The sequence below is a fragment of the Phodopus roborovskii genome, unplaced genomic scaffold, assembly GCF_943737965.1.
Source record: "Phodopus roborovskii unplaced genomic scaffold, PHOROB, whole genome shotgun sequence".
Classification (NCBI taxonomy): Eukaryota; Metazoa; Chordata; class Mammalia; order Rodentia; family Cricetidae; genus Phodopus; species Phodopus roborovskii.
The window spans coordinates 9,217,872-9,240,390 of NW_026126651.1; the positions used below are offsets into that span (position 1 = coordinate 9,217,872).

General features: G+C 41.9%; 1 protein-coding gene across 2 annotated transcripts in view; it reads right to left on the reverse strand.

Annotated features, from left to right (window-relative positions):
- Gabrg3 (gamma-aminobutyric acid type A receptor subunit gamma3) overlaps positions 1-22,519 on the reverse strand; it is a 462,959-nt gene that overhangs the window by 156,031 nt on the left and 284,409 nt on the right. For both annotated transcript variants that reach the window (XM_051174265.1, XM_051174264.1), the window contains exons 4-5: positions 20,646-20,866; positions 19,103-19,185 (exon numbers count right to left, since the gene is read on the reverse strand). In XM_051174265.1, coding sequence (XP_051030222.1) covers positions 19,103-19,185; positions 20,646-20,866 — 304 coding nt within the window. The remainder of the gene's footprint in view (positions 1-19,102; positions 19,186-20,645; positions 20,867-22,519) is intronic.

Here is a 22,519-nt window from a genome sequence, read left to right on the forward strand (position 1 = left end):
GAGCCCTGAGCAAGTGTCTGTGGAGCAGGGTGGCAAGTCCAGTGGGCATGTGTCAGACACGTGATAGATCTGCTTTTGCCTTTTGAGAAGTCTCCGTACTGACTTCCATACCAGTATGCAATCCTTGTAAAAGTGACTGAAGGCTCTCTTTTCTCCACATCCCTCTGGCATTTGTTGTTGGTTGTTCCATTATCTTTGACATTCTAACTGGGCTAAGATAAAATCTTAAGATTGTTTTGATTTACCTTTCCCTAATTACTAGGATTATGCACATTTATTTGAGATATCTCTTGGCTACCTACCTTTACCCCCTTACTTTGAGAATTCTCTGTTCAGCTGAGCTTCCGTGCCTTCTGGGACCACATCCCCCAGGGGAGAGGCAGAGCCAGCTGTCATGACTATTTCATTTGGAGTCAGCTCTCCCAAGCCCATGGTGAGTGATGGGGTGGTCTCTTCCAACCGTGTGTGTGTGTGTGTGTGTGTGTGTGTGTGTGTGTGTGTGTGTGTGTGTTGCAGGGATGGGGGTGGAGGGAGGCAGTGAGCATCTCTCCCATGAGGGGTAGGGCTAGCACTCCCAATGAGGGTCAGGGCCAGCTATCCCAGAGACAGAGAAGGGAGCCCCCCCCCCCAGCATAGCCCTCTGGCTTCAACACACAGGGTTCCTGTGGCCTCCTGTGGTGACACAGGCCATAGACATTTGCAAGGATTTTTATTATCATTCTAATCTTCTTATTTGTTATGGGTCTGTTTAGGTTAATGACTTCTTAGTTAGTTTGATTTGTTTGGCTGAATCTAGAAATTCAACCGTTTCATTTAGTTTTCCAGTAGTTTAATGGAGTACAAACTTTAAAAATAGTCCCTTAATAATTTTATGAAGTTTTTGGTGTCTGCTGTAATGTCTTCCAGTGTATTGATGATTCTGTTAATTTGGGTCATCTTCCTTTTGATTAGTGGGTCAAAGGCCTGTAAATCTTGTTCATTTTCTCAACAGAAAGAAAGGAAGGGAGGAAGGGAGGGAGAGAGGGAGGGAGGGAGGAAGGGAGGGAGGGAGGGGGAAGGGAGGAAGAGAGGTCAGAAAGGAAGAAAGAAAAGAGCTCAAAGATTCCTTGACTCTTTGCATTTCTCATTGATTTCTTTGTTTCTATTTCATTAATTTCTGCTCTAATTTTATTATTCCCTCCCATTAATTGGTTTTATTTTGGCTTTTGCTTGTTTTCTAAATTTTTGAGTTACAACGCTGTCATTTCTTTGTGTTCATTCTTATTTTTTAATGTAAGCACCCAGGGCTATAACAACTGCCCTCAGTGTGCTCCAGAGGAGGTTCTGTTCTATTGGGTTTTTATTTTCCTTTAGTTCTAGCACATTTTATTGCGTTGTTGGTTTCTTTGACCTATTTATCATTCAGTAATGAATTGTTTAATCTTCATAAACTTGTGTATTTTTCCAGAGCTCTGTTTGTTGTCAATTTTAGGTTTCATTGGATGGCACTCAGATGGGATCCAAGGAGTGATTTCAATCTTTTAGAACTTGTAAAGACTTGTTTTGTGTCCCAGGATGTGGTCCCCTTCAGAGAAGTTTCTGTGCACTGCTGAAAAGAATGTGTAGCTTTTGATGCTTGGATGCAATATTCTGTGGATATCTGGGCAAGTCCATTTGATATATGACGCCATCTAATTCTTACATTTCTGCATTATTTTTTTGTTCCCACGAACTGTTTATTGGAGAAAGCGAGGTACTGAAACCACCTAACATTAATGGGTTGATGTTAATTTCTTTCTTTTAACCCAGTAATATATATTTATGACATTGGGTGCGCGCGCGCACACACACACACACACACACACACACACACAATCTTGGATAACTGTTCCTTAAGTAGAATGAAGTGTCTGTCCTTATCTCGTCTGCTTAGCTTCAGTTTGAAGGTTTTTTTTCAGGTGTTATGACAGCAGTGTCCGCTCGCTTCCTGATCACATCTGATTGGGGTACTTTTGTCCATTGTTTAAAGTTGAACCTATTTGTTGCTTTGCTTTCAGACAATATTCCTAAATGGGGACTGCACTGTACGCAAGCCACCAGAAGGTGTCACTGTGGCTCCTGTCAGGAGTCAGGTGTCTTTCCCCTTCAATGGCCCAACCTAATTGCTCTCCTGCCCTGGTCCTCATTCTTCAATATAGCTCACCAGGACACAGAGATGCCTGCCAGACTCCCAAGGGAAGTTGTACCTGAACAATTGGTACATAGCTGGAGCTCAGGAGCCTCTACCCCACACATTCCCAGGGTATGCAGCAACCAGGCCCTTCTACATTACTGCACATCAAAGTAAAAGTTAACATAAAAGCCCTTTCTGCTTGGTCATGCAAAGCTCCCCTCGTAGTATTATATATTCCAGTGGTTGTATGTTGGTTTGTGTTTGTTTGTTTGTTTTTCTGTTTCGTCTATTTGAGACAGGGTGTTACTATACAGTTGGGCTTGCCTCTGACTCATAATCCTTTCCCCCTCTTAGTTTTTCATGCTGGGATTCCAAGCATGGGCCACCTGAATGCTATATTTGTTTATCAAATGTCTTTTCAGATGGAAGTCTCCAACTGTATGTCAAGGAAAAAGAAAGGCCTGGTGAGCCCCCCCCCCCAGCCCCAACACAAGGCTCCTGACCAGCCTTGTTTCAATGATCTCCCAACCCAGCTGGACTAGACTGGAGTTAGCCCCAAATATCATATTAAGCCATTTGCTCTTCTGTGTGCGTTTTCCTGCTGGGACTCCCCAAACACAAGCAAATACCTTAAAATGGCAATCACTCCTGGTTCTCATAAAATGTACCAAATCCACTTTAATCTCCTCATTAATTATTTAAGTTTTACAGGGGTAGTAGGACACTGATGACTCAAAATAGGGGTCTGTGTATTCTAGGTTAAAAGGTTACGTGGGGCTAGAAGACTGAGAAGGGGAAGAACAGGAGAAGAGGAGTTTGGACACAAGGGAGTTTGGACACAACGTGCTCCCAAAAGATATGGGCTACTAAATGAAATTCTCAGTGTCAGGCACAGGATCTCTGTCCCCAAGTTATTCACCCAGCAGAGCCTATACACAACAAAAACAATGCAGGCTCCTGTCTCTGCTCTTGGTTGCCCACCAGAATAAGGGTTTAAGACAGTACTGCTTATCTGGGCATGGTGAATTAAGGCTTTAATCCCAGCACTTGAAAGGCAGAGGCAGTTTATCTCTGTGAGTTAGAGGCTAGTCTGGTCTACAGTGAGTTCCAGGGCAGCCAGGACTATGTAGCATACACTGTTCCTGAATACACCATTGACTCTGCATGTGGAGCACAGGGAAACCCACCTGGAATGACCAGAATTCACCCTCACCCTGGATAAGTTACATACTGACAGAAGGTGATATGTAGGCTGCTTGAGGGGAAAGGTTATCAGTGGATGGGATGCATCCAGTGCTGGGTCCCATGTACTAAAATAGTTGCTGAGAAGATGTTCCCACAAATGCAATTATGGCGTGGTAGTTATAGCGGTGACCAACCCCTTTTTGATTGGATAGGAAGCCGGTTTTACAGAGATATTTTGTTCCTGGTATTATAAACATAGTCAAAAGCTTATGAAGTGGGAGACCACAGGCCCTACTGGATAACCTGCTGTTGTTTGTTAAGTGGCCAAGTAGTCAAACCATATTCTAAATATTTATTTTTATTCACACAGATTTCTGCTGCCCACAACTTCGATCAGAGAAGCTCCATTTGTAATGAACAATGGTTAATACAGAGACTCACAACTGGCCAGTCCCAAGTATAAATCTGAGTGCTCAACTATGGATGGGTTGTCTACCCTTGATTCAAGGTTCCGGTGTTTCACAGAAGGAGTAGAAAGAATGTAAGAGACTGTGGATGGGATGAAGAGCCATGCAGTGCTGGCATCTGGGTAGAGCATGGTTGTTCTATGCATTAACTTACAGCACCCAAGGATATCCAAGGTAGATCAAGCCAAACAAAATTTCAGCATGAATGGAAATGAGGGCCCCAAAATTACATTACACTGGTATTGCGGAGGTAGGAGTTGGTGGCTACTGAGGGAGGAGTTACTCCCCTTTACATTGTGGCTACTGGTAGGTTCCCCATGCCCAAATAGATGGGCAGCGCTAAGTGGACTCAGGGGATCCTTAATAAAAACTGAAAGCACAAGGAGAACATGAAGTTGGGATTGAGATGGGATGGGGCACTAGGAGGAGCTGGACAGAGATAGTGGTGGGTGTATCAAAGTTTCAAAAATCGAAAAACTTTATTTTTAAGACTAAGAGAGATGTGTCTGACCGGGCGGCAATTCCTTTCTCGTGCAGTGTTTTCATTTTTGCAGCCTTTGTGTGTATCCATGTCTTTGTATCACAGATCCCTGCTCCTACGCTGTTTCCTCTTTGGATCTCAGTGGAGTGATGCAGGAACAGAAATGTAGAGCTCATCTCCCAGGGGGATGGATATAGGCAGACGGTGCTCGCCTTTCAGATTGTTCAGAAGCTCTTCATTCTCAACTTCCTTCATCATCTTGACTCTGCAAGTCTCCTACCACACAATGTTGTCAAGAACTTGGAAGGAGATACCCCTCCAATACTCTTAGTCTTGTCGAAAGAATTAGAGGAAATGAGCAATGTCTGCTTTGACTTAAGTGTATCCCCACTGTACATTTTGGAGTCTTTATCCCCAGTGCAACAGTGTTAGATGGTGAGGCCTGGTAAAGGGTGCTGAGACTCTGCAGGCTGTGCACCCTGCAAGGGTGGTGCCCACGATGAAAGTGCTGCATGGTGCAAGCTTATGAGATCTTCACCCAGCGGTGCGTGGTCTCCATGATGAGAAGGAGCCTGGGGACACAAGCTTCTGCTCTTGCTTTTTTGCCTTCTTCCTTCTTTTCTTGTACAATACCGCAGCATAACTTTGGACTCCTAGGCATCTGGAATGATTACGGTCCTTATGTACTGTTCGGTCTCAAGTGTCTGTTACAACAGCTCAGTCCCCCAGATGACATTCCTGAGCAATTGACCTGAAATCCAATGAGCTGAAAGGAAACGCTTTGCCCGTGATGCAGCACTCTTACTTGTGAGAGTAACATGTGAACGTTATCCCTAGATATGGGCAGCCAATTTGTCTGACACAAATGCAATGTACGAAGACATTATTTTTTTTTTTTCGTCAATACAAAAATTGGAGATTTCAAATAGAAATTGGAAGTTTAGAAAACACATCCACCATTAAGAGAATTACTGCTTCTCAGTGCCTAAATTCCTTAACAAAATTCATAGGGAATATTAACAAATGGAGCTTTATGGCAGTATGTTAAATTTTGCATAGTGTGTATAACACTACAAACTGGTTTTTTCCAAAAGACAGATGGATGATAGGAAATCATGCCTGTGTAAAAGCTATACTCTAAGGATGAAATTGACCTGTAGATGGTAAGGAAACAGTGTATGAATTGTTTCTTAATTCAGCTTCAAGTTTAATGCAGTAATTGACTTTTAAACTGCTATTAGTCATGGCTGATAAGAACTATGAATCATAATCATTGGAAAAAGTTTCATTTCAGGCCTGTTTTAGTTCAACCAAATTTTCTCATCACAACAAAATTAATATAGACATAAATATAAAATTCATTTATCATTCATTAAGCCAACATTTAAAGACATCTTCAAAAATGTTAATCAGTGTCATGGTGCTAATGAGTTTTTAATAATATTCTTGTTTTTATTGAGATATATTATTTAGGTAGCATTTTATCATTTTAAATGAATTAATAAACACGTAAATTAAAATGTGTCATTTTAATTCGTAATACAGTAAATATGATAATAAGAAGGGGTGGAGGTGGATTAAACGGAAGGAAAGTTAACCAAAACAATCAATATATTTATGTATGAAATGTACTATCTTGTAAGCATATTATAAATACATGTAAACTCTGTGTGTGTGTGTGTGTGTGTGTGTGTGTATGTATATGTGCTTGTATGTGTGTCTGTGTGATATAATATTTGGAAAGAAGATCATGAGAAGCTAATGCTAAGAAATAATGAGGAATGAAATGGGACAAAGGGCACAGGTCATAAATGAGCATATGAAGCTCTCTTCTTCTAGATCCAGCTCCATTGTGTTATTTTTCTTTTAGCGGTGGATAAATGTCTACAAATGTAATTGGTGGTAAAAATGCAAAACCCTAAGTAAAGAGTCATGGCAAGATATGGTCAAAACAGCAGGAACTAAGCAGACAGCTTCTTCCTACTAGCCAGCTTTCATAATAACAGAAAGTGTTGCTTAGACTTCTGGGAAAGAACATGCATTCGTGTTTTATCCAGCTGCAAACCCTAAGAACTACAACACCAAGTTATCAGGCAAGGTGTGGCTGCTGGCGAGACGATACCGCAATTGTTATAGAAGCAACCAACTGCTTTCTGACTTGATTGACTGAGTTCCACATTGCAGGAGGGACTTTTATGCCTGGTACTATAAACCTGGTCAGAAACTCATGGCTGGGGAGGTCACAGGCCCTTGGGGAAACTGAGTATCATTCATCATCTAAATTGACGTAGTACTTTCTAAACTCCCATATTTATGCATGTGAACACAGGCTACCTTCAGCCTTGAATGGAGAAGCTACTGTGTACAATGAATAGCACTGGATTCAGAGACAGTTTGCTACTCAAAGTGCTGGAAAGGGGGAGGGATCAGTGTTCAGACCTAACTACAGTATGTACAAAACTCGGGGACAACCACAGAAGATGTAGAAAAAAAAATACAAGAATTATTTTTTCCTTTTTTTTATTCAAATTTGAAACAAAGTTGTTTTACATGTCAATCTCAGTCCCGTCACCCTCCCATCCTCCCCTGTTACCCCCAACAACCCATCCCCTATCTGCTCCCCATTAAAGGTGAGGCCTTCCATGGGGAACCTTCAAAGTCTGTCATATCATTTGGGGCAGGGACTAGCCCCCCACCCCACGTGTCTAGGCTGAGAGAATGACTTTATGTGGGATGGGCTAACAAAGTCCATTCATACACTAGGGATAAATACTGATCCACTACCAGAGGCCCCATAAACTGCCTAGTTTTCCTAACTAAGACCCATGTTCAAGGGGTCTGGGTTGGTCCTATGGTGGTTTTACAGCTATCAGACTGGAGTCCAGGTGAGATGATTTTGTGGGTTTCTCCAGCCTGGTCTTGACCTCCATGGGGTCCTACCCATCCTTGCTGATGTGTTGGCTCCCAAAAGATTCAGGGGGAAAGAATTCTTATTTTCAGACGTATACTTACTGGTGAATTCCCAGAGCTCCACTGGATAGTTTCATACCCATGTTCACACAGATAACCCCAGCTACACTCAGTGGGTTACAAAGCAAATATAAAAACATGAATGTGGGAAAGGGCCCTAACCAGAGGAGGAGAGTTGACAGGGTTGGAGGGAGATGAGAGAGCGTAACGGAATGAAAGTGATTATAATGTATTATCTACTTGTCTAAAGTTGCCAAAGAACAACTTTGGTTAATAAAAAATAATTGACATTTTGAATTAAAATAATGTATCATAACAAAGTGTTACAGAATTAATGTACCCACATTGAGAGAATTTTTCTTCAGATGCTAATTTCTGTCCAAGGTTGGCTTTCCACTACAGTGAAACACCCACCCCCCCACTTTCTCTCCCTTTCTCGTCTTACAGATTCAATTAAGAAAGCAATGCAACTTCATAATGAACCTTATTTAGAAGGAGTAGATGGCTCCACTAGATATATGCTAAATAGCACACTTTGCCTTGGCCTCCACAGTCTACACAACAGCTATAAGAACGAAAGCATTCATCAATTTGCCTTGTTACATGTTAAGATCTTTAGAGACGTTTTTCATTTAAACGAGGCCCCAAGGTTTCCTTACCCCACATGTGCTCACTAAACAGTGGGCAGGTCTAATAATTTGAGACAACCGGTGTTGTTCCTCATTGTTGCAGAACAGATAAGCATCATCCATAAGATGATGGTGTAGGATCGATATGTAAAATAAGAAAAAAAAAAAAAAAAACACCAAAAAAAGATGATGGCATAGGACTCCAGCACTTATTAATTGTCTCTAGAATACCCTGCTCAACATGTTTTTGAAATCCTAAAAATAAGGGAGGGGGGAATCACTATTTCAATTTCTTTTCTTTTTATTCAAGCTCCAGGTCTTGGTACCATTCAGAAATTTCTGGATTTGCTGACATGGCTCCATGAAAAGGGTTCAAAACGATTAGAGTCATTTGTCCTTTTCCAGGCTTCAGTCACCAAAGAAATAAAAGGTGTCTAAAAGCAAGGGATGGGTACTGGGCACTTTACACACCCGTCTTGGCCCCTGACACAGGTTAACAGAGTGCCACACCTCGATTACAATGGACCCGTTCTCACATAGCGATGGCCAACAACATTTTTCTTAATTTCTGGTTTTCTTCACTTCGAAAATTGACAATAACTTCTGGATGGAAGAATGTCACATAGACAATGAACTGTGTTCTCTTAAGAAGCTTGTCACATGCTAATCAACTGTCATTCTCCAAACGAGACGCTGCATGAGTGTATCTTCGTGAGCTATTAATACAGGTGCTGTCACTTGGGCAGCCTCCTACACACAACAAACAGCTATTAAGCACCTACTGTGAATGTGTTTAGAAACCCAGAGCAGAGTTCCTGATCTCTCCAAAGCAGGATGAGGAAACTTTCTTGAGAAATGTTGACTAAATGTGGAAAAAAAAAAAAAACACACTTATAATCTAAACGAACTGACAGGCATTATTCCCTGATATATTAGGATTCAGCAGTCAGCAGGAGACATGATTTGGTTTACAGATTTCTTGTTTACATCATCTCATGCTGTTAAATTGACAGCAAGTCACCTGTCCATCTGAGGTGCCCACGGCTCATCACAGAACTCAGTCTCTGCTGCCTCCACGCCCTGCTCTGGCAGATGCTTTAGCTCAGGAGAGGGCAACACTATAGCTTCTCCTGAAGCTTGGAAATCAAAGTTCTTGGTAAATATCCTTCTCTCTTTCTCATTCCTAACTACGATCTGTCAAATGAGTGAGTGGCACTAAGAATTAGGCCTTTGAAAAAGGAGAGGAGATAAGAGGAGAAAATGATGGCTCCTAGTTTGCTTTTCTAAGGTGACCTTAGCTTGTGTCAAACTGATAAAACGAAGAGCACAACTCGCCCCTTGCCATCTTGGCGGACACATCACCATTAAGCCAGTAACCTTTCCTTTCTGCATTATCCCCAAGATATCATGTTAGTGTCAGTAGTCCAACATAAAATAAAATAAAACTTTCAGAAGACCCAGAGTCTTAAACAATGCAAACAGAACACTTTAAAAGCTCAGTCTCTTTAAAACATCCAATATCTCTTTAAAAGTCAAAAAAAAAAAAAAAAAAAAAAAAAAAAAAGTCCACCAACCGTGGGCTCCCGTAAAATGATAAAATTCTTGACAACTTCTTATTCTAAGAATTCTAAGAGTGAAGACACAGGGAACAGTCACAATCCAAGAAAAGCAAAGCTTACTTGAGCTCCCCTGCTCAAGTTCTGAAACCTGCAACACACAGAGAGACTGCCTTCTAGGCTCAGACTTGCTCCAGGCCACAACCGCCAGTGTCCTTGGTGGTCATCCTACCACACTGGCATCTCTAATATTTTGGGGTCTCAACAAGCTTCAGCTTCATTAATGGCCTCCAGGCCACTCTTCAGGGACTCAACCCTGTCCCATGGCACCGAACCTTCCTATTCTCCACGACCTCTTTGATCCTGCATCCGTCATGGTGCCAAAACCAGTACCACCCGGGAGACTCCTATACATTACCAAGTTGGGCTGCCAGCATGAGATGCAGCCTTGGTAGTCCCTGGACCACAGCTTTGGTGTTCTGACCCTGGGAAATACTCCCAGAAGATTTCTACTCAATTATGCTGCTCTTTTCTTAGTCACCCATAATTTCTCAACTAGAGTATAATGAAGGTTTCCCTGTAATTATGCTAGTTTTTTGTCAACCACACCCAGTTCCTCCCTCCAAGAAGACTCATAATTGAAAACACCACATAAATGGCTCCCTCTGATAGACTCTTTCCTTCCCACTGAAACGTCACAAACCAGGCCCCCATGGTCTGCATTGCCCTCAACATTCTCATCTTCCAAGTTCTTACACACCTGAACATTACGCTCAGAGTACTTAACGGCTTTTCCAGCTCAAGTTCTAAATGCCACCCCAATTCTCCAAACACAAAATAGTTGGGACTGTCATGATCATATCACATCTTCCTGGTACCGGTATTTCTCTTAGCTCGCTTTCTTTTGCTTTGATAATGACCAAGACGGAATTCCTTGAGGAATAAATGGTTTTTTTCGCCTCACAGGTTGCAGTCCATCTTTAAGAGGAGTCGGGGCAGGGACTCAAGGCAAAAACTGAAGCAGAGTCCATGGAGAACCGCAGCTTAGTGGCTTGTTACCCGTGGCTCTCTCGGTTTGGGTCTTTATACAACCCAGGACCATATGTCAAGGATTTGTACCACCCACAGCGGGCTGGGCACATCCCAAATTAATCATGGATTAAGAAAATGTCTAACAGACATGTCTAAAGGTCAATCTAATGGAGATATTTTCCTAATTAAGGTCCTATCTTTCCAGATGACTCTAGCTTCTATCAAGTCGACAAAAGAACTGACCAGAACAGGTGTGCTAAAACAGACATGTGGATCTTGGAAACGTTTTTGGTAGAAAATGTCTTTAGCATTCCATGCTCATGGATTAGTAGAATTAACACTCTGAAAATGACCATTCTCCCAAAAACTATTTACAGATTCAATGCATTTCCAATAAAAATCCCTATCTCATTCTCTTTAGAAATAGGGAAAAAGAAACTATTGTAAAATTCATATGAAACCACAAAAAACCCTGGATAGCAAAACAATTCTGAGTAACAGGGCTGGTGATATTATAGTGAAATAGTAATATAAACAATACTGTACTGGCACAAAAACAGACATACAGACCAAATGGAGCAAAATCAAAGACCCTAATATGTGACTACAGCTACTTAATAGTTGACAAAGGAGGCCAAAACATAAGCCAGAGAAAAATGGTACTAGGAAAATTGAATGTCCACCTGCAGAAAGAATGAAATTAGACTCTGTCTCTCTGTCTGTCTGTCTTTCTCTCTCTCTTTCTCCCTCATCTGTCCATCCATCCATCCACCCACTCATCCATCCATCCACCCATCCATCTATCCCCTTGCACAAAAGCTAACTCCAAATGGACCAAAGGCCCAAACTAAGAACCAGAAATACTGGAACTGCTAGAAGAAAACAGGCAGTATCCTACAAGATATAGGACTTTCTGAGTGGGACTCCATTTTCTCAAGATTGTCAACAGTTGACAAGTGGGACTTCATGAAACTAAAATGCTTATGTGCAGCTAAAAACCTATCAAGCAGGTGAAGAAGGCGGCACAGGATGGGAGAGAATCTTTGCCTGCTATGTGTCTGACAGGTTTCAATATTAAGAATATGCAAACAACTCAAAACCTGAAGAGTCACAACAAACAAACAAACAAAAAAAATAAAAACAAATGACCTGTTTAAGAAAAATGGACCTGGGATATGAACAATGAGTTCTCAAAAGGAGAAAAACTAGCTAAGAAATACATGTATATATAAAAGGTCATCATTCCCAGCAATTCAATAATTTAGTTAATTAACTAAAAACAGTAATCCAAGCAACATAGAGATTTCCTCTTATCCCACTTAGAATGGCAAAGATCAATGGTACAACCAACTAAAATGCTGGAGGGGACATGGGGTAAAGTGAATCATCATTCACCATTGGTGTGATTCCACTAGAGAAATCGGTATGTATGGGTATATCTCAAAAAACTAAAAATAAACCTACCACACATCCTGCCAATACCATGCCTCAGCATGTGTCCAAAGGACCTGACTTTCTACTCCACAAATATGCTTAGTCATATTTATGACTTCTATATTCAGGACAGCTAGGAAACAGTCTAATATCCTGCAACAGATTAATGGATAATGAAAATATGGTACATATACACTATAGAGTACTATTCAGTTTTAAAGAAAAGCAAATGCATGAAATTTGCAGATAAATGGATGGAACTAGAATAGATCATATTGCATGAGGCATCCAGACCAAAAAAAGAAATGCACTTGGCTACATGGCGTATTCTCTCGTATTGGAGGCTCCTCGCTCCAAATCCTCAGATGTGACTGTATAGCCGGTAGTAACTACAGAAACCAGAAAAATAAAACTGAACTAGTGTCAGGATGGTGGGGGGTGGGGGTGGTGGAGAGATTTAAAGAGGGAAACAGTAGAATACAAATAGTGTGATAAGAGAGATGGAAAAGTAGGGCTCCTTAGGGCGAGAAAGGGAGGTAAAGGCAGGAGAATGTGGGAGAAAGTGAGGGCGAATAGCATGGTGCTGAGACTCTGATAGGGCAAACAGGAACAGAAGGGCTCTTTAGGGAAGGGGGAGGGGGAGGGGGAGGGGAGGGGAGGGGGAGGTAGATAACAACAGGGGGAGGGAGGTGGAAAAAATAGCAGTATGGATGCGTGGAAAAGCCTCAAGGAATCATACTATTAACTCTTTACTCAGACAAACAACAAAAGGGATAAAACAGCAGCAGCGTATAAGGCACCCGATTTGGTATATCAATATACATATATAGTTTTAACAAACTTTTCTCATCTTGGCTGATGGCCATATATGTACATGAACATTTATGTGGGTTCACGAGCAAACGAGTCAAGACTGATCTCATGAATGGATCCCAAGACACTTAGGATGGCAAATGTGGGAAAGCTGGGATTAAGAACTGGTGTTAAAATAAACAGGTTTGAGACTACATGTCTTGTTGGTGACAGCTGTGGCAGTCACAAACAGTCCACTCACCACATGGCAGCCTAAGCCAAGCATAGGCTACACCGGAATTGAAATATTGTTAGCTGATGTGCAGACATGCCAGCATTGTGCAGTGAGGAGTTGGCTCATGCCCAGGCTGCCTGTCTTTCAGGGCAGCCTGTGCAGGTAACTCATAGCTGGACAAGGCTTGCAGAGAGCAAGGTTCGGATCAGAGGTACAACAATGCTCTGCTTTCTAACACTTCTTAATACTGTATCTTGTTCTAGTATACTAAAACATTGCAATGTCTTCATGTTAATCCCATATCAAAGTGATAATGTTTTAGACGTAGTGTTAAAATTGATTTCACTTGCTCCTACCATGCAAAATCTCAAAGCAAACTTGCGGCATGCAGTTTATCTTTTAGGGTAGCACTGGCCCGAGAGATTGTAAAAGAATTAGAAATGAGAATCTCAACAGGAGGAATTAGAAGTTAGGGGGCTATGACACCTCTCAGTGAGTGAATGGACAGCACCTGGCCATCGGGGTGTGGAGGAGGGAATCCAGTTCTTAAGCTTAAAATGTTACAGTTCTGCACTGAATAGTCCTACACTTATTGCCAATTTAAAAAAATCCTGAAAGCATTTTTAGAAAAACTCAGGATATTGTATTCTGTGAAAAATTAAATTGGTCTGGCAAAATAGTCCTAATCTCATTTTTTTTTCAATTTTTGAAATTCTTATATAATTACGTCATTTTCCTGTTCCTCCATCCAAACCCTCTCTATACCCAACCTTTCTCTCTTCTAAATTTCTGCCTCTTTTTTCTTTAATTGTTGTTAAATACATATTTTAGTATATATGTGATGCTATACCCATACATTTTTATATATATGTATATACACACACACATATATATATACACATATATATTCCAATATATGTGATCACAACCTGATAAATATGTATGTTTTCAGGGTATCCTTAGGTGCCTGTAGCTCTTTCTGTAGGCTTAAGGCCTCTTGAGATTTCTCCATGAGTGATAGCATGTCCATTGGCCTCATCTTTGTTCGGCTCATATTTAAGAAGTCACGTTAGTGAGACGGTATGCATATAGCCCCTGACATTCCTGGGAGACACAACCTCACAGCAATATGCTGTTTTGTGCCGGAATTGGCCAACACCTGCCTCAAAGTCACAATCTGAATTTGGTCATGGTTCCCACTACTCCCAGATGTCTCCTGGAGGCTACCATGGAATGGTGACTGACATTTGCTACTTTGGAGCATATGTATCTCCTTCTTGAGGGGAAAACAAAAACACATGGAACAGTCAGACAATTTTGATGAATGTAAATGTTACAGGTGGAGGAACTGATTCCCAGCCAACAACAGGTTAACATTTCCTTCCTGTAGAGAAATGTCTCGTGAGTGTGCAGAACGCTTCACCTTTGGTATGACTATCCAGATGCCAATTCTCCCAGGCACAGAGCTTCCCTATTGAATAAGAGTTCAGGTGTATGACATACAGCTATCTCTTTTTTTTCCCCTAGAGGCTGATCTTTCACAGTCTTGATGGTGTCCTTTGAGGTGTGACAGTTTTTAACACAACGGCACCCTCTTTGTCTATTTTTTCCTTTGTTGTTCATACTTCCGGCTCCAGAGCTAAGCCACCATCAGGGTGGCTCATGATCACAAGGGGCCCACACTTGTTATCCTCCAAATCCTCCAAAAGCTGCACAGCTTGGTTAGGAGTGTAGCTTCCTTCCTTGGCAGATATATATGTCAGCATCTCAATGTTGTCAGTGGAAAAGGCCACCCTTCCCCACTGAAGTATGTGATACCCTTATCAAGCATTAATTGACCATGGATGTGCTTTCTAAATTTCGGGACTCTCAGTTACATTTCATGGTCTGTATGTGCATCTTTCTGACAATAGCAATGTGGTCTTGGTTACTGTAGGCGGTTAGTCAGTTTGAAATCACATATATGAGATGAGGCATGTATGTAAATTCCTTCAACAAAGACTTTTTTGGTCATTCTGGGGAGTTTTGCAAAAGTTTAGAAGGTTTTAGCACTAATTTGCCAATTTGGGGACCAAAATCTAGGTGGGGTTTTCATAAGGATTGTATTAGATCTTTGCAGAGCATTCTTATCTTACTAAAATTAAAGATTTCTGTTCACTAACAGGATGTCTTCCCATTTATTTAGCCCGTGTTTCTTCAGATTCAATAAACTATACTACCTTGGCCTACACTTCCCTGTTGCTTCAAGATATTGAGGATTACACACAAGTATGCTTAGGGATTTTCATTCAACATAAATTCTAGGGTAGTCCAACCAGCTTCTTGTACAACTGGCTTGTTTTGGTTGCTTAAGGATCTAAGAGAAACTTTCTCACCAGCCTGTGACCTGATAGACTTGAAAGTGTTTTCTATTAGGAATTGGCATTATAGCTGGGCAAGATGTCTGTAGGCCCAGCATTGCGAAGCTGAGGGAGACTGGAATTCAAGGCATGCATGGGCTACATGGAGAATCTGTCACGTTTCTAAGAAAGGAACGCGAGAGTGCTCTGAATATCCATAGGTAGTCTTCATGAATATCCGTAGGTACGTGTTTATGATTACACAATTATATATGTTGTTTCTCGGGGCCCAGTGTCTAACTGCGCAGTATCTAGTTCTCCTAGTATAGGTTTTAGTTTTGAAAGAAGCTTCTAAGTTCTTTCCTGCTTCTGCCATCTTATATTTCCATCAACAGGATGTCCAGTGTCTTCTACGTTCTCACCACTACTCTATTTCAGCCTCTCTATCCATACGTAGTGACAGTCCTTCCTCACTTCAACTGTACTAACAGTACTGACTTGTGACTTCTTTGTATGCTTCTTCTCCATCTTCGGGATCAATGCAACAAACTGTCAAATTAAGAAAGTTACATAAGGGGAAGAGAGCACTGACCCCACACACTTGCTGTTGCTTTACACACACACACACACACACACACACACACACACACATCCAGTATTTCTTATGATGACTAGACAAATTTATTTCTAACTTAGGATACTGTAAAAGCAATATACAATTGTAAAACACCCTTCTGAATATATGGGTCTTCCCCAGGCTGCTGTACCTATACTGTTCTCTCTTTTGACTCTGAGCAGTATCCAAAGCAAACAAGGAACCTGTATGCAAAGCAGGCACTGAAGAATGCTTTGTTTCTGAGCTATGGTGCTCAGGGCGTCACATGCAATCAATATATCTGCGATTTAGGGTGTTCTCAACCTAACAAAGCCTCCATCTGGACGCACTTGCACTGTAAGTTGAGAAGTCCTTGTATGTTGTTGCTGGGGCACATCAGCTCCACCAACATTTCAAAGGCCATTCAACATCTGGAAATTAAACCACAAAAGAACAACTGCGATAACGCATTCTGATCAATCAGCCAAGGAGACGGGAAGAAATTTCTTCTCATAATGTTGATATTAACCAAGAAAATCAATAAGGAAATAAACTATATTCAAAATAACTGTAAAGAAAGCATCAAAATAGCAATTTGCACAACTCTTTCTTTTAACTTGTTTTTCTATGAAGAACCTCGAGACAGAAAGTATAGGGGTTGTAGTGACAGTGACTTCTGCTCTTCAGAAGACCCAAGTGTAATTCCCACAGTTCACAAAGTGTGGCTCACAACGACCAGTAACTCCAGCCCCAGGGGGATACAGCACACTCTGGCGGCTACCATGGGTTTGCAGATAAAAACATGAAGTCGAAACACACACATTTATTTTTTGTAAAGCTCCAATTTCTAAGACACACACACACACACACACACACACACACATATCTTAGCTATTCATCTTTTATTTCACTGTGAAAACTTCCCCAACTGTTCCATATCAGACACAGAATTAATTATGTCTGGTCTCACGAATTATAACAGCCTGCTTCCTAGTACTTTATTGTAATTACTTACTAGCACCAGAAGGGATATATATATATATATATATATATATATGTGTGTGTGTGTGTGTGTGTGTGTGTGTGTGTGTGTGTGTTAAATTTTACATACCAAAATTATTTTATTTCTATAATCTATTTTCTCTATAGAAACAGAGCAAATGTCAGGCATAGATAATCCTGTTCTGGAATGGAAAACTTAGAAGATTCTGCAAAATAATTAAACAACTTTACGAAGCACGAGGGTGTGAAGGAAACTGGCAGAGGAAGAAACAGGACTGTAAGGGGATGCGCGAGATGGAGCACTTGGAGCCCTGCCATCTCTGCTGGCTTCCTCCGAGAGCCTAAGGATCCCACCCAGGCAAGGAACAAGACCAGGCCCAAGGCCAGGCCCTGGCAGAAGGTAAGATTGCAGAGGCGAAATGTCCTCCGCTGCCGGTCTCTTGAAGGACTCTCCAAAAGGAGACTCCTTTTCATCCTTGCCTGTGAAGGAATGCAAGAGTAAAAGTGCTTTTCTAACGTACAGATTTAAACTCTGGAGCTTGGAATTGCAAGAATGTATAGGCTTAAGTTCACACCGTGTGTAAAACCAATTTTTCTGGATTAAACTTTAAAGTGATAGAAAAAACTACCACCAACTAGTGTGCCAACACGTATGACTCACAACGACATTCTGCTGAGTAAAAGAGACCAGACACTAACTATGAAAATCATGGACCAGGGCTGGAGAGATGCCTCAGCCATTAAGGGCTAGGATCTCAACCAAAAATATAAGATAAAATTATGGGCCAGACACTTAACATGTAGGGATACACACCAGATCAATAATTGCCATGTGTGGGGAGGAGATTCACTTGCAAAGATGTGAAGATGGGTGCAAGTTCAGTTAGTGCAACGCATTCTTAGAAAGCATATGGCATCAATAAATTCACAAAGAAATTCCTAGAAGAGGTCCGAGGAAACATTAATTTGAATTAACAAATGACTCAGCAACTGATTGCGAAAATGTGTCCTGCAGAGATGAATACTTCTGAGAAAATCTTTCCAAAGAGAAGTCATTGACAAATTTGGTAAAGAAATCCAAAACTGAGTAGGAGATTAGAAACAAGGAGCCTGTTAGTATAAAATAACCACTTAAAGTACAAACACAGTAGATGAGGTAAGAGCATGCCGACAGACATGTTGGAAAGAGCAGCAGAAGCAGCTAGGCAGTGATACATATGGCCTGCACAGGTCACTTAGTATCACACCATGCACCGCTGCAGACTTTTAAATAAAGAGAAAAGCTGCCCAAAGGGATCTGTATGTAACTTTACCGCACTAGAGATGCGCACATTCAAGCTGGACACCAGCCGTTTGTGCCATCAACACATACAGTAAGTTTAGCTTCAGGTAGTCAATAACTGTTCTTTACATGAGAGATTTTTTTTTTTAAACCAAGTCGGTGAAAATCTGTGTTGCATCTTGGATTTTTCTGAACTTAAAGTCAGTTCTAAAGTGTGTCTGTCCCCAGATCCTGCAGTCTCTCTGCCTGGGACTCCTCCCACAGATTTGCCGGGGGCATACCTTATATTCAGTTTTAAAGAAAGCCACTACAGTTATTTAAGTGTTTGGGAGTCTTGCATACATATGTAAGTACTTGGTGATTAATACGTTTAAAATAAACCACCATAAATTCAATAGTTGCATTTCCATATTGACCTTTACTTAAAAGCTTTGTAAGTCAGCAAATGCATCTGATATTTGATATTTCCTTGTGGATGTGCTCATGCACTCTGTGTTAGGAATCATCTAAATTGGCAACCATCTGTTCCAGGAGAAGTTATAAGTACAGCCAAAGGGAAGATCTGACCTTCTTCATTAAAAGTCAAATATTTAAAATATTAGACATAAAAATACGTGGGAAAAGATTGCAAAAAAAAAAAAAAAAAAAAGCACAGCTCATAAGTATCCATCTTCTTGGGGAGTAAACGCACCATCAATCTCTAATACCATCATCAGTAACAGAAGTCACTCATTCCTTAGTCAAAGTTACCTGCTTTGCAATGTTCTGTGCAACAAAGTCTAGAGTAAAACCATCCCTTGGTGGCCAAAGACGCAGCTATTACTGTTGTTTTCTGGTTGTGTAGTAACAGAGTTACCAACAAAATCCGACTGTACACTGGAAACCAGATGCAGCCCAGCCAGGCCCTGCCCCAGAGCTCCCCACCCAGGTGTAAAGCGCCTGAGTACTCACAGCTAGAGAAGGTCAGGGGGCAGGCATGCGCATCCATGGGGAAGTTGTGCAGCTGCAGCTGGCATTCTGCATTGATGGTGAGCCTACGGAAAAGACCAGTATCAGCAGCAGCATAGATAGCCAAGGGCTCCAGGGTAGGCATCACAAGGCATGCGCATGCGCATGCGCTCGCGTGCACACACGCGAGTAGGGTGGGTTGTAACGCCAGGACACACTGTCCCGCTCACTGAGGTTCACTAAGTGGCACCCTCTTGATTGCTTTCTTACTGTGCTATTCTGTTTTCCTTATAACTATCAGTAGTAGAGGGAATTCTAGGAAAACTCCAGCCATGCCTAGAAACATGAGTCAAGTCACAGTGGGGGGGGGGGGCGGCCATTGCTTTCTAAGGCACTATTTCCATTTGTCTGGATAACGTCCTTCCACTTGAAGCTGGTAGGTTGGGTCACAGAGGTATTAGGCCAAATCCATCCACTCCCACGGCATTTATTCTTTGGATAGATACCTCTCTCTATTGCCCCGGGCAGGTGGCAGCGGTGTTAGGTGAGCACATTTCATGTTCCCTCTGTGTCAAAATTCTTATCAAGGATCTAGGACAAGCCAGGCTCCGTACTTTTTCGTTGATCAGCTTCTCTTCCCAGTCTCCTTCCTTGCCTTTGCGGCTAATGAAAAGCCTGTAACAACTCCTGTCTTTCCTAGCTCATTGCATCCCCAAACTTCCCTGCTGTGGCTCTTTGTTGTTCTCTCTGTTGGTCCCTGTCCAGAAACTTCCTTTCCTAGGACTTGGATATTGTCTGCGCATTTTGATTTCAGTATGTGTCTACAGTGGAGACTTTTCTCCTCCGTGCCATGATCACTCATAATTAAAATCTCTGTACTGACTATGGAATGAAGGAGCGTGTTAGAAGTAATGAGGAAGAGATGCTTGAGGGAGTGTGGAGAAAGCGGTGTGTTTCAAAGGAAGTTGCTTTCCCTTAATTTATGGTCAGTCTGGAATGCCTTTCAGCCCAGGAAAGGAGTCAGGTGCCTAGGAATCTGAATCCTAAAGCAGGGTAGGTCTTTGTCAGGCTCCTCAATCATTCCCTTTTCTTTTAAGGAGAGAGACTTTTCCCATGGGGTTCTGAGTTCTTCGGAGGGCCCTCTTTAAGGTCCCTCTTTCCTTGCTCCTGTGACCTACCTTGCAGAAGAATTAATGTGTTTCTCTAGACAAAGGAAGTAGTGTCTTTGGAAGTCAAGGTCCCAGGAAGACCACACAGACTTTAAAAGATGGGTGTGTGGCAGCACCCTGGAGAGAACGTCTGCTGCACAGGGGGTCCCCATCTGGGGTTTTACTGCAGTCCTTTGTGTCCCATGACAACACTTGGCAGCCCTTAGCCCCAGGAAGACAAATATTTCAGACAGAAGGGTGTCCTGTTTTTCACAAGTCAGGCCTTGAATAGATCTATTCTCTTCCGTTTATGCTTCCTGGGTATAGCACAGGTAATGCTGCCTTAGATTCTGTTAACTACAAGTCCGTTAAAAAAGCTGAACCATACAACATCTTACCTTAACGTGTACAGGATCTTCCCATCATTCCAGATTCTGAGGAGCTGGTTGGGCGTGGTGATCCAATGAGCCTCTGCTGTCTTAGAGTTTCTGAAGATGGTGTCTGGGATCCATATCAAGCCAACCATGTTGCTATTCAGAGTGAGTATTTTCATTGTGCTGTTGAAGCGAAGGCGGCTGTCTGTCCAGGTCTGAGCAAAAAATATATCAATTTGGTATTCCTGAAACAGAGGAAAGATACCTTCCCTTAATCTTCTGTCAACCTTTCCTCCTGATGAAGGAGACCGGCGGTTGCATAGGAACCTGAAACCCAGGAGATGTGACAGGGTAGGTGAACTGCTCCCCTTTGTCCTGCTCCTAAATCCTTTCCTCCTTGTAAGGGGCCATCCCTTTCACAGGGCTTCAAAGATTTAAGGAGACAGAATTTTAATATGTTTTGCTGTCTTTGTCAAAAGTTTAGTTTTCCTCCACATACTCATACAAACCCTCCCACTCCTTCCTTCGTGAGTAGTTAATAAACCATCTGGTTTAACGTAGTCACATGCAACAGATATTGATATTATCAGCAAACAGTATGATTGAATTTGATGCATTATTTGTTAACCTTACGTTGACACGAGAACATGCGATCTGATGGGGGTTGAGGAGTGAGGAGCATATCCTTCAGGGCATGGTACACAGCCTAAAGTAAACTGAACTTTGACTCCTTGTATGATCCCTCAGAGTAGATGTTCTATACAGTGAGGGAAATGAAGTCCTCTTCCTAAATGTGTAAAAAAGGAAAATGAAATGATGAACCAGAAATCAGGATGCTGAGCACCGTGAGCTGGTAATTTATAAATACCGGCTTATGAAGTAACAAACACACCGTTATTCAACAGTCTTCCTAAATGACACAACCTCAGGAAGAAGAGGAAGAGGAGAAAGAGGATGAGGAAGAGGAGGACAACATAAAAGAAATAAACAGCACAAACCTGTACTGAAAAGCCACCTAAGGCAATCTTGATGTTAAGAGAAGGTTGGGGGATGTTAGTGGTTAGGGTCACAAGGCAAAGGTCCAGTGCTAGAAGCTGTTGTTCCAGAGTTCACAGGCTCACTACAACCTTGTTGTGAGATCAGAGAACACCACAGAACGCAGGGCAGCTCTCTGCCTTGTCCATCTCTGTGGGTGTCTCTAACCACACTGTGAGGAGCCCGGGGAAAAAGTGGGCTTAGGAGCCGATCTCAAAATCTTGGTCATTCATAGTTTCCATTATGTATTAGATGTTAAAATTCTAGTGCGTTTACAGAGCATGAACTCAGTAGCTTCCAATGAACCAGGTAATTCTCCTTTCAATTAAGCTTCCAGGAAAAGAAGGCCCCCGAGATTCGCTAGCATTCAGTTAACTAATGTTTCCCTTACCACTGCTTTATTACACTGACCATGCTAAGCCCTGGAGCCCTCAGAAACACAGCACTTACATGCAGAAAAGGTCACTGTCATCAGGGAGCTTGTTTTCCAGTCAAATGAGACAAATCTCAAATTCAAAAATAGTGTGTTTTAGGGTCACAATACCATACACACACACACACACACACACACAGTTTGGATTCTGGTCAGAGAAAACCAAAAGCATGTTTGTGTGCGTTCACTGAAAGTGAAAATGTTGGAAATTTCTGTTAGAAGGCCTAGTGTCTGGAGTGTAATTGGGATGAGAAGGTCTTGAAGGTCAGGTCCCTATCATGGCATTCACAGCTTTTCAGGAGAAGGAAGATGGGCTGGTGAAGCAGCTCAGCAGGAAACGCTCTTGCTGGGCAAGCCTGAAGATTTAAGATTGAGCCAAGGAACCCATGGTGAAAGGAGAGCTTGAACTCCTGAAAGTTGTGTTGTGACC